The sequence below is a fragment of the Podarcis gaigeae genome (genome assembly GCF_964106915.1).
Source record: "Podarcis gaigeae genome assembly, chromosome: 6".
Taxonomy (NCBI): Eukaryota; Metazoa; Chordata; class Lepidosauria; order Squamata; family Lacertidae; genus Podarcis; species Podarcis gaigeae.
Genome location: NC_139682.1, coordinates 21,917,662 through 21,931,437, shown reverse-complemented (window position 1 = coordinate 21,931,437; position 13,776 = coordinate 21,917,662). Strand labels below are relative to the sequence as shown.

General features: G+C 45.3%; 1 protein-coding gene and 1 long non-coding RNA gene across 2 annotated transcripts in view; both read right to left on the bottom strand.

Annotated features, from left to right (window-relative positions):
- LOC310847948 (thyrotropin-releasing hormone receptor-like) overlaps positions 1-3,603 on the bottom strand; it is a gene marked incomplete at its 5' end in the record, with an annotated part of 34,969 nt that extends 31,366 nt beyond the window's left edge. The window contains one exon of the mRNA XM_083746301.1: positions 2,794-3,603. Coding sequence (XP_083602427.1) covers positions 2,794-3,603 — 810 coding nt within the window. The remainder of the gene's footprint in view (positions 1-2,793) is intronic.
- The window catches only part of LOC310848003, a 222,727-nt gene extending 210,565 nt beyond the window's left edge, over positions 1-12,162 (bottom strand). Inside the window, exon 1 of the long non-coding RNA XR_014566123.1 lies at positions 11,906-12,162. This is a non-coding gene — a long non-coding RNA (uncharacterized lncRNA). The remainder of the gene's footprint in view (positions 1-11,905) is intronic.
- Between the last annotated feature and the right edge of the window lie 1,614 nt (positions 12,163-13,776).

The following is a 13,776-nucleotide window of genomic DNA, read 5'->3' as shown; positions in this document are numbered from 1 at the left end:
AGGCAGTGAAGAAAATAGCCTTGCCCCCCCCCCCTTTGAAAACAGACAATGTGATAACAGCACTATATTCTTGAGAAAGAGAGTGAACCAGCAGATAACCAGCGGATCACGTGGAAAGGCTCTCTGAAAATCAAGCTCTTCTTCTGTTCCTCTGGGTTACTTATTTATTTTTTCCTGCCTTAGCAATGATCCCAAATTAGAGGAGTTCATTAAACATGATCTCAGTTTGGAGAGAGCCACTCTGGTAAGCAATGTGTAATCTAACACTCTCCTAATCAGGCGCATAATTAGCAATTACACGGCAACAATAATTGCCGTTGCTCACACACACTTTCCCCCCTTTTCTTTCTTCTTCTTCTTCTTCTTTTAAGGAAAGCACCACTTCTCCTCTTTGTTCATGAGCTGCAGAAAATCCATGTCCCTTTTGAGTGAAGTGCCTGCGACGCGTTCAGCCTTACCAGGATTCTGACTGGGGTGGGTATAGTGACTGCAATCTTGCACAGACTGCAACATTTTGTTGCAAGGCAACACGTTTTATCCATGCAGCTCAGGATGGTGTACGTAATCTCTCCCCCGCACCCCTCATCACAATAATCCTGTAAGGTAGGGTAGGTTAACCAAAAATGACTGGCCCAAGGCCACCGAGCGAGTAACTTTAACCCAGCAGAGGCTTACTAGCTTAGAAGAGCAGGTAATAGCAGCTGTGAACTAGGAATTCCAGAGTTTAAAACCCCACTTCTGCTCATTAGGAGGCCTAGAGAAGACTCAATTTCTTCCTCAGACTCCACAATCTGCAACATGGGATGATGATAATAATAGCAATAACCTATTTAGAGGGTATTGCAACCACGATGACTAAGATAAAACTTTACAGAGAAAGTTTAAATTTAAATTATATCCCTATTATTATTACTTCCTATCTGTTTAAAAATCCTGTCATTTTAACAGGAAGTGCTATATAAATACAATCTTTTTCTATTTTATTACTATTAAGGAGACCCCCACCAATCAGAAAACCTTACCCCTACAAGGTTTGCACATGTTCAGATCTTTTAGCCAGGTGGGCAGTGCCAGGTCTGCCATTTTATATATATATTATGGATGCGTTTTTAGGCTTTCATTTTGTTCCATTTTTATATACTAGGTCATTTATGTTTTTGTCCTTTGTGAGTCGTTTTGGAAAGCTTTTCATGGGGGGGAGGGGAACTAATAAACGCAATAGACAAACAAAGAAAGAATACAGTTTTAAAACTCTAGCTTTCTAAATGCAGTTTCAGAGTTGAGGCCTGCCATTTCAATGGAGTCCAGGGCACAGATCAAGTCCTTAATTATATTTAAATGACTGACAATGGAAGTGAGCAGAGGAGTGCATCTTCATAGGGTCTTCCTATAGCTGCTTACTTGGAAGGAAATCCCATTGTGCTCAATGGGGCTTTTTTCCTAGTGAAGGGGAAGAGGTGTAGTTCAGTGGTAGAGAATCTGCTTTCTGCACAAGAACTCCCAAGTGTAATCCTCAGCATCTTCAGGTAGCGCTGGAAGAGGCACCTGCCTAAAACCCTTGAGAGCCACTGCCAGGTAGATCAATATAAGCAGCTTCCGCAACCTCGTTCAGTTTTTTGACCAGAAAATGACCTGGTTGACCGGTGTTAATTGGAACAGTAATGGCATCTCAATGGCCTTTTCATCCAGCTTCCCTAAGACAGGCAATATAAATCATCCTGAGATAATGACACTGCTTTGGAGTAAATGAAGGCTATAACCAGGAAAAATCATCCACGGTCTAGAAGAAGCAAGACTGAACTGATCAAATCTAGAGAACTGCTTGTTTTTATATTTAAAAATAAACCCGGGGAATCAGTCATGGCATCCTTATTTATCTCAGAATCCCTGGTCAGCGGTTCGAGTCCTCATGCACAAGAGGTCCAGAGCGTGGCAACACGAGAACGGGCCTTTTCTGCATTATATAAATTTAGGCACCAGACAAAAATATTTCCCTATAACCAAGCCTTGGGTTGATTAACATCACATAGCCCATTTACATGTGTTTGTGGAAGGGATGAGGAAGGAGGTTCATTGGTGTGTATTTGTTGTGACCCATGACTTTTCCTTAAAGGTAAAGATAAAGGGACCCCTGACCATTAGGTCTAGTCGTGGCCAACTCTGGGGTTGCGGTGCTCATCTCGCTTTATTGGCCGAGGGAGCCAGCATACAGCTTCCGGGTCATGTGGCCAGCATGACTAAGCCGCTTCTGGTGAAACCAGAGCAGTGCACAGAAACGCTGTTTACCTTCCCGCCGGAGCGTTACCTATTTATCTACTTGCACTGGTGTGCTTTCGAACTGCTAGGTGGGCAAGAGCTGGGACCAAGCAACAGGAGCTCACTCCGTCGCGGGGATTCGAACCGCCAACCTTCTGATCGGCAAGTCCTAGGCTTTTCCTTAGGATGTTGCTATTTTCATCGGAGAAGTGTTGCAGGACATGGAGTTATATGTTTAATATTTTATTATGTTTTTATATATGTTGGGAGCTGTCCAGAGTGGCTGGGGCAACCCAGTCAGGTGGGTGAGGCATAAATATTATTATTATTATTATTATTGAATAGGACGTCCCTATTTCCTATTTCCATTGGAGAAGTGTTGGAATGCTAGCGCTGCACCAGATACCAACCAATGATTCTGAGGTCCTGGGATACAATGATTCTGAGGTCCTGGGATACAGCTGCCTCCACCCCACTATCCCTGCCACACACCTCTTCCATTTGCAACCACCCCTGAAGAACATTAAGAAGAAAGACCTGTTTCCTGGAGCTGAGAGCACCCTTGTTCCCCCGGCAGGAGAGTTTCATGGAGCTGGAGGTGCTGATAGAGCCACCATGTTTGCTCGGCCGGCCAGCGTGCTGAGGGGTGGCAGGCAGCGGGTTCATGAAGAGGATACGGGCAATGAGGCCGTAGAGGACGGTGGCCAAGCCCAGTGGGATGATGTAGAAGACGGTGAAGTCCAAGAAGTAGATGGGCATGTAGAGGTTCCTGGAGACCCGGTAGCCACACTTGACTTGCGTGCCATCGGCGAACAGGACTTGCGACGTGTCCACCAGGAAGAACCACATGAGGCAGTAGAGGGAGGTGAACAGCCACACACAGGCGATGATGCGCTTGGCCCGGGCCACGGTGCAGAGCAGCTGCGCCTTGATGGAGTGGCAAATGGCGATGTAGCGCTCCACCGTGAAGGCCGTGATGGAGCAGGCCGAGATGTTGATGCCGAGATACTGCAGGTAGGTGATGCACAGGCAGCCGGCGTAGCCGTACACCCAGGAGGCCACCACTTCTGAGATGTTGGGCAGCCCCGCGGCCAGCAGCACAATCAGGTCGGCCACGGCCAAGCTCACCAGGTAGCAGTTGGTAGGGGTCACCATGTGCTTGGTACGAAGGACTACCAGCACCACCATGACGTTGCCGGCGATGCCCACCCCGCAAATCAGCAGCACCAGCAAGATGGTCACCACTTGCACTTCCAGGGGCAGCTGGGGCATCTTGTCCAGAAGAGTCTGGTTGGTGCTGGCATTGCCCACCGGAGCCCCAAAGAAGTCCCAAGACTGGTTCTCCATGGGTGGGTCCTGGTTGGGTTGTTTTCCTTGACGCTGATGGTGACTGAGCCTGATTAGGGCTCCCAAGCCAAGAGGAACTTCAGCAGGTATCCTGAGCCGGAAATGGGGGTGGGAGAAAAAGGAAGGTTAGTTGGTTAGACCAGAGTCTAATAGTTAGAAGAGGGATATTTAACTGGGAGTTTGGGTTCAGGTTGCAGCTCAGCTTGGAGCTCATTGGGCAGTCTGTGGCAAGCTTATTACTTCTCAGCCTCTCTCCCAGGCTTCTTATATGGAAACAACAGTGGCCTACCATACAGGACTGTTGTAAAGATTATTGACTCAACAATTTCTTGCAAATCATCTTAAGACTTGGACAGGTAGCAGAGAAATACTCAGATTAGGCCCACTGACTTCAATTGAATAATGAGAGATCCTTTCCAGCTTAATTTCAGTGGATCTAGAATCACAGAATTGTAGAGTTGGAAGGGAACATGAGGATCATCTAGTCCAACCCCCTGCAATGCAGGAATATTTTGCCCAACGTGGGGCTCAAACTCATAACCCTCAGTTTGAGTCTCCTGCTCTACCAACTGAGCTGGCAGACAATAGTAATACACAGTATATGACTAAATCACATTGTAACCAACAGCCACGATTTCAGATTTAATTCTGTAATGGTTATACTCTGGGTGTGATTTAGTTAGATACAACAACCATTATAAATATTAATATTAATTTATATTTGCAAGTTCTAAAACCCAACAAGAAGACAGAACACTGATCTCTAGGGATTAATCTGACCCTGGGAAGTGTGCTTCTGAGCATGCAAAGACTGCATTTACCTCAGCACAAAGTAATTACAGCTTACCACACCCACATCTGGAGTAAGGGCACAGGGTTCCAATATCAGAATGTGGATCCCCATGAACATTTCACACACACACACACACACACACACACACACACACACTGTTTTTGACAGTGGCGACAGCATCTTCTTACTGCCACAGACTAACACAGCTTCTCTTGAAGATAGACAGCGAAGCTTCCATCACTCCATTGTAAACTAAAATAAGAAATGATCCTGTCTCCACCAGCAGCACTGTCCAGCTCTAAAATCAATGCTAGAAAGTGTGCTTATTATCACTTGCACATTCTCTGTGAATGATTTATGTTAACAACTGTAATTGTCACTGTCTGTACCTTCTGCACTTCCTTGCCTTCTGATCTCACTTTCACAACACCCCACCCAGCTTTGTATTTATGCACCTGAAATTCAGGGAAACATTTAATGCATCTGATGGAAGTGGACTAGAGTTCTCAAAAGCTTATGCTGTAATAAATTTGTTGGTCTTTATGGTGACACAAGACAATGTTGATTTTGCTGCAGTTACTAACTCTACTTACTTGGGAATCCTAACCCCCTCTTAGCCCCAATGTATAGAACAGGGTTTACTCTGAGTAGACATGGTTAGGGCTGCAGCTTCATACAGCAGCTGTCTCTGAAAATTGCCCCATCCTAGTTGAAGACAGTCTTTCTGAATCCTTCCCTGTCCTGCACCCTTGAAGAATTTCTTTAGCTCTATCTATAGCCAACAGAATCTCCCCGACTCTTTAAAAAGTGCGTCCAGAGTGCTGTAGCACCAGCAAATTTCTGGTGATGTTACGTTTGGTAAGGAAGACCCCGCATCCATCAGAGGCTGACACATGTTGGCAAGGATCTTCCCTGCCTGTAGGGCATGGGAAAGAGCCATTGCGCAGTGACAGAGCACAGGAGGTCCGAAGTTCAGTCCTCAGCATCTCCTCTGCAATGGTCAGGGAAGTCAGTAACAGAAAAGATCCTCTCCCTGAGACCCTTGCCAGTCAGAACAGATCCGTGAACTTCAACGGATGAGCCGGACCCATTGCTAAACCTATAGTCTGATCTATGGTGCGTCATTATTAATTACTTACTTAAATTTATATACCGCCTGTTGTCCATAGATCTCAGGGCAGTTCACATCATAAAATTACAATATTACAAAAACACAAAATATGTAATTAAACAACAACAACAGCAAACCAACAATTCTTCCTTATAACAGCAGCGCTACTCCCACTTTGCAAATATACGGTTTATGCGTATATATCTGTGTATATACAGAGAGGCTGGGAGAGAGAATGAAAGGAATCGTTATGTCCAGTCCTTTTTTTCTCTCTCCTAAAAAAACGTTTAGGGGTACTCTCATTTTCCTACTCATATCGAAACACTGCCCCTTCTGCCCCTTAATGAGACCAAACTTAGATTCGCAAAATGTTTAGGGGTATGCGTACCACTGCGTCCCCCCAGAAAAAAGCACTTGGTATGTCTAGGTTCAAGTTGGGTCTGAAAAGGCTGGAGGCAGCTGGAATAGACAACGGACCAATGGCTCAAATCAACAGAAGGCAAAAGCTCACGATATGCCCCATAGCTCTCACGTCACTCGACTTGTGTCAGCCTCGAGGGTGCCACAGAGCTCTTCTTGGGCTGCAGGAGGTCGCGTCGGGGGTCTGGCGGAGCGCGAGCTGGTTTTGGGACATGGGCGCACGCGCGTACCTGGGAGAGACCTCGCCGCGCGACTCGCCTCGCTCGCCGCAGCCCGGAACCAAACTTGGAAGTCCCAGATGCGCACAGAGGAATGCGAGCAAGTAAATCCAAGCGAGGAGAGGGAGAGAAGTGGGGATCGGGGAGAGAGAGAAAGGAATGAGATGTGGGAGGGGATAGAGAGAAAGAAAAGGGACCAGACAGAAGGAATCCAGGAAAAGTGAAACTTTACCATTGGAAGGCAGCGGCTCCGGCGCGGGCATCCGAGGGCGCGGCTGCGTCTTGGAGCGACTTCCTACCTCTCCAAGTCTCGTCCTTCTGCCTGTCCGCCCGCCTTTCCCTGGCTTCGGGTATTTACAGCGACCCGGAGCTGCCGCAGTCTGCTCAGCATCTGCCTGCCAGCCATGGGTGGGCACCCAGGCACCTTTGCCAGCAGCGGGGTCCTAGCGCCCCCTCGATGCGTTTGGGGGAGGCAGCGAAGGATGATGATCCGGGGCGAGGGGAAGATCCTCCAGTGGAGATCCTGTTGGTCTTCCCTCCGTGGCAGAACCCACCTACCCGCCCGCGCCTACCAATCCCATGGCGCAAGACCAGCCCGTCTGGCCATCCAACGCCGCCCCACCCCATCGCAACCGTAGCTGGCAGGGGGTCGTGCGCCTTTAAGAGCCGCAGTGCAGGCAGATGTGCAACAAGGAAAGCTTCCCTCTGTCCCTCCAAACGAGGAAGAAACTTCACCTGTTGATTTTCGGCCTATTTTTCAGCTGATGAAGGCACAAGTGGGTGGGGGAAGAGAGGTAACCTCACACTTGTGGCAATGTGGCATTTTGGCTAGGCTTAAGTAGGTCTGGGGGACGCGGATGGCGCTGTGGGTTAAACCACTGAGCCTAGGACTTGCCAATCAGAAGGTCAGTGGTTCGAATCCCCGCAACAGGGTGAGCTCCCGTTGCTCTGTCCCAGCTCCTGCCAACCTAGCAGTTCAAAAGCACATCAAAGTGCAAGTAGATAAATAGGTACTGCTCTGGCGGGAAGGTAAATGGCGTTTCCGTGCGCTGCTCTGGTTCACCAGAAGCGGCTTAGTCATGCTGGCCACATGACCCGGAAGCTGTATGTCAGCTCCCTCAGCCAATAAAGCGAGATGAACGCTGCAACCCCAGAGTCGGCCACGACTGGACCTAATGGTCCTTTACCTTTACCTTTTAAGTAGGTCTGGAGGTGTTGTGTGTGCCCTGATGGGAGACCACCTGCTAGATAGGAACCAAACTGCCTTGTACCGCATCAGGCTGTTCGTCCATCTAGCTCAGGGCTTCAGGTGGGGGGACATTCCCAGCCCAGGTTAGGGATTGAACCTGGGAACTGCAGCATGAAAAGCATACGCTGTACCCCAGACCTTGCCTTTCCTTCTCCTCTCCTTCCTCAGAAGAAAGGTAGGAGCCAAACTAAGTAAGGTGGGGATCTCCCAACAGCAGTTAGCTGATTTATCATAGACCCTTAATCCATCTAGCTCAGGGCTGACTATTCAGACAGGCAGTGGGTTTCAAGCAGGAGTTTTTCTGGCCCCAAGCAGTTGAACCTGAAACCTCCAGTCTGCAAGGCAGATGCTTTGCCACTGAGCCGCAGTCCTTTTCCTTTGTTAGGTGAACTGATGGTTAAATCCAGGATGGTTTTTATCAATGGGAGCTTATGGTTTTAACAGGGGTTGGCAACCTGTTCCCTTGAGGCTACACGCAGCCTGCGACCTGGTTGTTTGGCGAGAACTCCAACATATTGAGGAGGCAGAACTTGTTTTGTAGAAGCCATGCTCATTCATCGTCTGCAAAGCTTGTTCTTCTTATATGCTTAACAGGTCAAGCTTCAATAGTAATGTTTTTCAACAAAGGACTGAGTGCAGAATTTATTAGGCTCGTGGGTCTGAGGTGAACATGAGAAATGTCTTTTCCAGAAAGGTTTGCTTTATGATGACATCTCAAAATCCAAGTCCCTGGGCACAGCTAAGTTTGACAAAGCACATGAGCAGCTGTCCTTCTCCTCGCCCCACAATGTTTATTGAATGCAGGAAGGAAGGAGTGGGAGAACTTCTGCTGATCTTGCTGGCATCAGCAGACCCGCTGGTTGCCTTCCCCACCACCATGTAAAGGTGCTAGACACATAGAAGCATGGGTGGTCTCCAAGCTGTCAGAAACTGCAAAACTGGGACTCCTGGTGGCATGAAGGAGCCTCCCTGTGTTGAATAGTTTCATGTTAGCACTGAGCACATAGAGATTGGGGTGGACCCAGTAGGTGCACCAGTGCTAATGGTTGTGCTGCTGCAAAGAAGGTGAGTGTTGCGGGGGGCGGGGAGGGCAATTGTCCAGAACTGAGATTTCGTTTTTTGGGTTTGTTTTTGTTTTTAAAGTTTTTGTTTATACTTTTCATGTTTATACATTTCATTAATTTTACAACCATTTTCACATTTCAAAGTTTGACTTTGAAGAGGCAGACCAGGCAGAGGGCCTTCTGAGTAGTGGCGCCCGCCCTGTGGAATGCCCTCCCATCAGATGTCAAGGAGATAAACAACCATATGACTTTTAGAAGACATCTGAAGGCAGCCTTGTTTAGGGAAGTTTTTAATGACTGATGTTTTAATGTACTTTTAATCTTTTGTTGCAAGCCGCCCAGAGTGGCTGGGGAAACCCAGCCAGATGGGCGGGGTATAAATAAAATATTATTATTATTATTATTATTTATTATTATTATTATTATTATTATTATTATTATTATTATTATTATTCCTTAAATTATTTTTAATATCTTCTGCATATCCAAATTCATTTAATTTGCTCATTTAATTATCTACTTTAAATATATACTCTTACAAAACTGTAGATTATTACAATAATCCTGCCAATGTTTTTATCTGTCTGCAATTTATCTGTAAATATTCAATAAACCATTTCCATTCTTTTATGAAAAGTTTGCTATCTTGATTTCTTATTCTTCCAGTAAGTTTCGCCATTTCTGCATATTCCATAAGTTTTTGTACCCATTCTATCTTTGCTGGGACTTCTGCTTCTTTCCGTTTTGGGGCGAGTAGCATTCTTGCTGCTGTAGTAGCACACATAAATTTCTGTACAATTTAGGTAGTTCAGTCCCTATCATTCCCAAAGGAAAAGTTTCTGTGTTCTTGGTTTTTTTTTTACAAAGGTTATTTTGACCATCCTTTTCAATTCCTTAACCTTACTACAAGACCATCACATATGATAAAAAGAACCTTCTTTCTCTTCACATTTCCAATACTTGTTTGATTTAGATTTACAGTGGTACTTCGGGTTACATACGCTTCAGGTTACAGACTCCACTAACCCAGAAATATTATCTTGGGTTAAGAACTTTGCTTCAGGATGAGAACAGAAATCGTGCTCCGGCAGTGCGGCGGCAGCAGGAGGCCCCATTAGCTAAAGTGGTGCTTCAGGTTAAGTACAGTTTCAGGTTAAGAACGGACCTCCAGAACGAATTAAGTACTTAACCCGAGGTACCACTGTATACATTAGGCAAAAATGGCAGAACTGAGATTTTGATCACCTAAAACAGGAGTGTGGAGCCCGTCTTATCTCAATGGCCACATCAAGGCGGTGGCCACATGCCAATAGTAGATAGAAATGGAAGAGTTGATTCAAGCAGAACTGTTCCCCAGGCTGAGTTTTGTCCATTCTGCACACCTCATTTTTATCAAAAAAAAAAAAAAAAAATCTGCATAGTGATTCTTTATCATTTAGGAAGCTGTCAGCTAGCAGTTTTGGTCCTATCCGAAAGGAATCAATTTTTCATTAAACAATAACTATGTTTGCCTTTCTTTCCCCCCCAAGCACAGCTTTAGATAACAAACAGGATTTGTCTAAAATTAGTTTAAGCGAGGTTTTTGGTTTTTTGTCTAAACAAAAGGTATACATGACAATTTAATTTGGAGTGTAGTTTCCCTCCCACCACACACATAGAAAATTACACAGTTGCATTAAGAACCGCCTACTAAATCATCAGAGGTAATTGAAACTGCAAATGCCACAGACTCAGTCTTTGTGGCATCCTTCTCAAGTATAAAACATGAAGCACTCTTTGAAGAGTCTTGTCCTTTCTTTGACTTAAACAATTTATGAAATATAATTAGGTTGGTTTTCATTACTGAAATTGGAAGTGTTTGCTTCTTTTAACTGTAACTCGTACCCATAGAATCTGGTGATGAAACCCTTTTTTTTATATCTGTTGTTAAGTTGTGGGTGAATATATCAGACGACACAGTGACTCTTCAAACAGCTCTTGTTTATTCACAGGCCAGAACAGAACTGAACGGAAGGGTTCAGTCAGCCTGCTTATATAGAGCTCCAGTACAACGTAACTGTAACAATTTTCTAAAACTATCCAATCACTGAACATCACTTTCAACCCCTTATTTACATTGCTATCTACAGTATCCCCCTGCTGGCCCAGGATGAGAACTTCAGTACATAACATCTGTGATGAGTTCATCCTTCCTAGTCTTCTTGGTTTTCATGCCTGCTGCCCAAAGAGAAATCTGCTGTACTTAGTAGGTGAGGAGATCATCATGATAATCCTGGCATTTTCAAAACAATGAACAAGTAAAAACAAAACTAAGGCATCATCTGTATATGAAATGCCACCCATTTCAATAAGATGCAATCTGAAAGCATGTTGCTGATCCATGAAGCAATCTCCCATCATTTTATTCTATCTTAAAAGGTGGTACACAAAACTCTTTTGTGATAAAAAAAACCCCATGCCTATCTCACTTTGATAAAATTGCTAGACTTATTATGAAGTATTCATTCTAACAGGCACAAAAATACTGAAAGTACACTGGTTTTGAGGGGAGGTCAATATAATTTGAATATAGATTAAAACATGGGCCTTTAAGACTCTGCCACATTCCATATGGGTCTTTCATTTCCGTAACTTTGAGTACCTTTTGGTCCTGGAAACATGCCATTATTCTTCCCCTCACATAAGTTTATTGCCTTTCAGACAATAGTAGGATCCCAAAGCAAGGAAGGCAATTATCTCTTGCTTTTTCTGTTGTTGCACACCCTCCAGTACTATCCATTTACCCAAGTCAATATCAGTTTTGGAGATGTGGTGCTGCGCAAATGGATACATATTTGAAATAAGGCTGGGCACCATATAGTGCAGAGACTGGGAACCCGATGCAAAATATGGAATAGGTATCAAAATATGAACACGTATCTCATTTCTGCCAAGTATCCTGGAGGAAAAAGGGATGTCCCATTTTTTCGCGTGAGAATGCTGTAGCAATTTTGGGTGCTGCACTCTTGCGCTGCAACCTCGCCCCGAAAAAAGCACATGGGTCACGTGACTCGCCCGGGAGCATGTCCTGGAAGACATCCTGGTATTTGATCTGAAATAGTTGGATGCTATGATATCTACATCTTGTGGCAACCAGGAAGAGAGCCTTTTCTGTTGTGGCTCCAACAGAATACCCCACGCACCTGCCCTCCAAAAAGAGATATCATAGAATCATTGAATTATAGAGTTAGACATCTCCACAATGGTTGTCTAATCCAATGCAGGGATCTTTGGCCCAACGTGGAGTTCAAACCCACAGCCCTGAGATTAAGAGACTCATGCTCTACCAGCTGAACTAGAACAGCAGCACGTATGACAAATGCCATTGTATGATGTCTTTCGCCATCTTATTCCTTTGGCCAAGGCTGATTTGAATACCTAGCTCTTGTGGGTATGTCTTATAATTACAGTATTTTTTGCTCTATAAGACTCACTTTTTCCCTCCTAAAAAGTAAGGGGAAATGTGTGTGCGTCCTATGGAGCGAATGCAGGCTGCACAGCTATCCCAGAAGCCAGAACAGCAAGAGGGATTGCTGCTTTCACTGCGCAGCGATCCCTCTTGCTGTTCTGGCTCCTGAGATTCAGAATATTCTTTTTCTTGTTTTCCTCCTCCAAAAACTAGGTGTGTCTTGTGGTCTGGTGCGTCTTATAGAGCAAAAAATACGGTATGTACTGCGGTTTGTTGTATTGACAATTCTGAGTTGTCCTTTGGTATATAGGCAGGCCAATTCAATGTACTGGCTTTGATGCAGATGAAAAACCATTTCATTTAGTCAAACTTACCCAGATGTGCACTTTTATTATCTGCAGAGTTTTGTTTTGTTTTTTAATCCATTGATTTTGGGTTGCATATCCAGGACTGTGCTTGTACTTACACAACAAACCTCTATTTCTGCAACACAACTTCCTCCTCCTCCTCTGCTTTCCCTAGCTGCCCATCGCACACCATCAAAATCTGTTCCAGAGCATTGAGATGAGGAGTGCACAGGGAGAGGAAGTCCTGTTGTGCAAGCAGAAAACCACTCATGCAACATTGGATCCACCCCATTATCTAGATTTTTTTATGTCCACTGCTTAAAAATCAGTTTTTATTGCTATTTTTTATTTCTCACCACTTCCTGTAAACCAACTGGAATTCTTTGTTTAAGCGGTATATATCTCTTACTGACATAGGAGCCAGCTCGAGGGCTGTGGCTCCCTGGGCACCCACAATAATATAATTGTGGAGATCTGGCACATGTGTGGGTGTGACTTCAGCCAAAGCATGGCTCAAATCTAGGGGAGAAGAAAGAATTGACTCACAGAATGAGAAAAGCCAGCAGGCAGCAGCGGCCCTGGCTCCGAGAGAGAAGCAGTTCAGCTCCTCCCTCCGCAGCCTGCTAGCAAGGCACCATTTCTAGGGGGCTTCCTCGGACATGGGGGCAGGGTCGTTCTGCCTCTGAGTCCGAGCTCCTCCCCACAGAAAAGGGTGCCTCACTGGCTGTGGAAAGGAGGAGGAAGAGGAGCTGTTGTTGGCTGCCACAACACAGACGTGCAACTTCACATGCAGACGTCTGCATTGCGGTGGCAGGCACCCACACTCCTGTGGGCAAGATGGCACCCCTGCTTATGGATTCATTAATTTGAATGTGTTTTGTAAACTGTCCTGGATTTTGATAGCGGAGTGGCCGGAGTGGCCGCCGGGACCACATAACACCGGTCCTGAGAGATCTGCATTGGCTCCCAGTACGTTCCTAAGCACAATTCAAAGTGTTGGTGCTGACCTTTAAAGCCCTAAACGGCCTTGGTCCAGTATACCTGAAGGAGCGTCTACACGCCCATCATTCAGCCCGGACACTGAGATCCAGTGCTGAGGGCCTTCTGGCGGTTCCCTCATTGCAAGAAGTGAGGTTACAGGGAACCAGACAGAGGGCCTTCTGGGTAGTGCTGCCCACCCTGTGGAACACCCTCCCTTCAGATGTGAAGGAAATAAGCAGCTATCCTATCTTTAAAAGACTTCTGAAGGCAGCCCTGTTTAGGGAAGTTTTTAATATTTAATGCTGTATTGTTTTAACACTTGATTGGGGAAACTCAGCCAGATGGGCAGGCTATAAATAATAAATTATGATTATTATTATTATTACATTTAAAAATAAGATAATTAAACAGAGAGAGCTGGTAACTGACACTGGGAACTTTCTAACACTCAGGAAACAGAAAAGCCAGAGCCAATTCTTTCTTCTTCCCTAGATTTGTGTGTCTCTGACCAAACTTGAGCCATGCTTTGACTGAAGTCACAC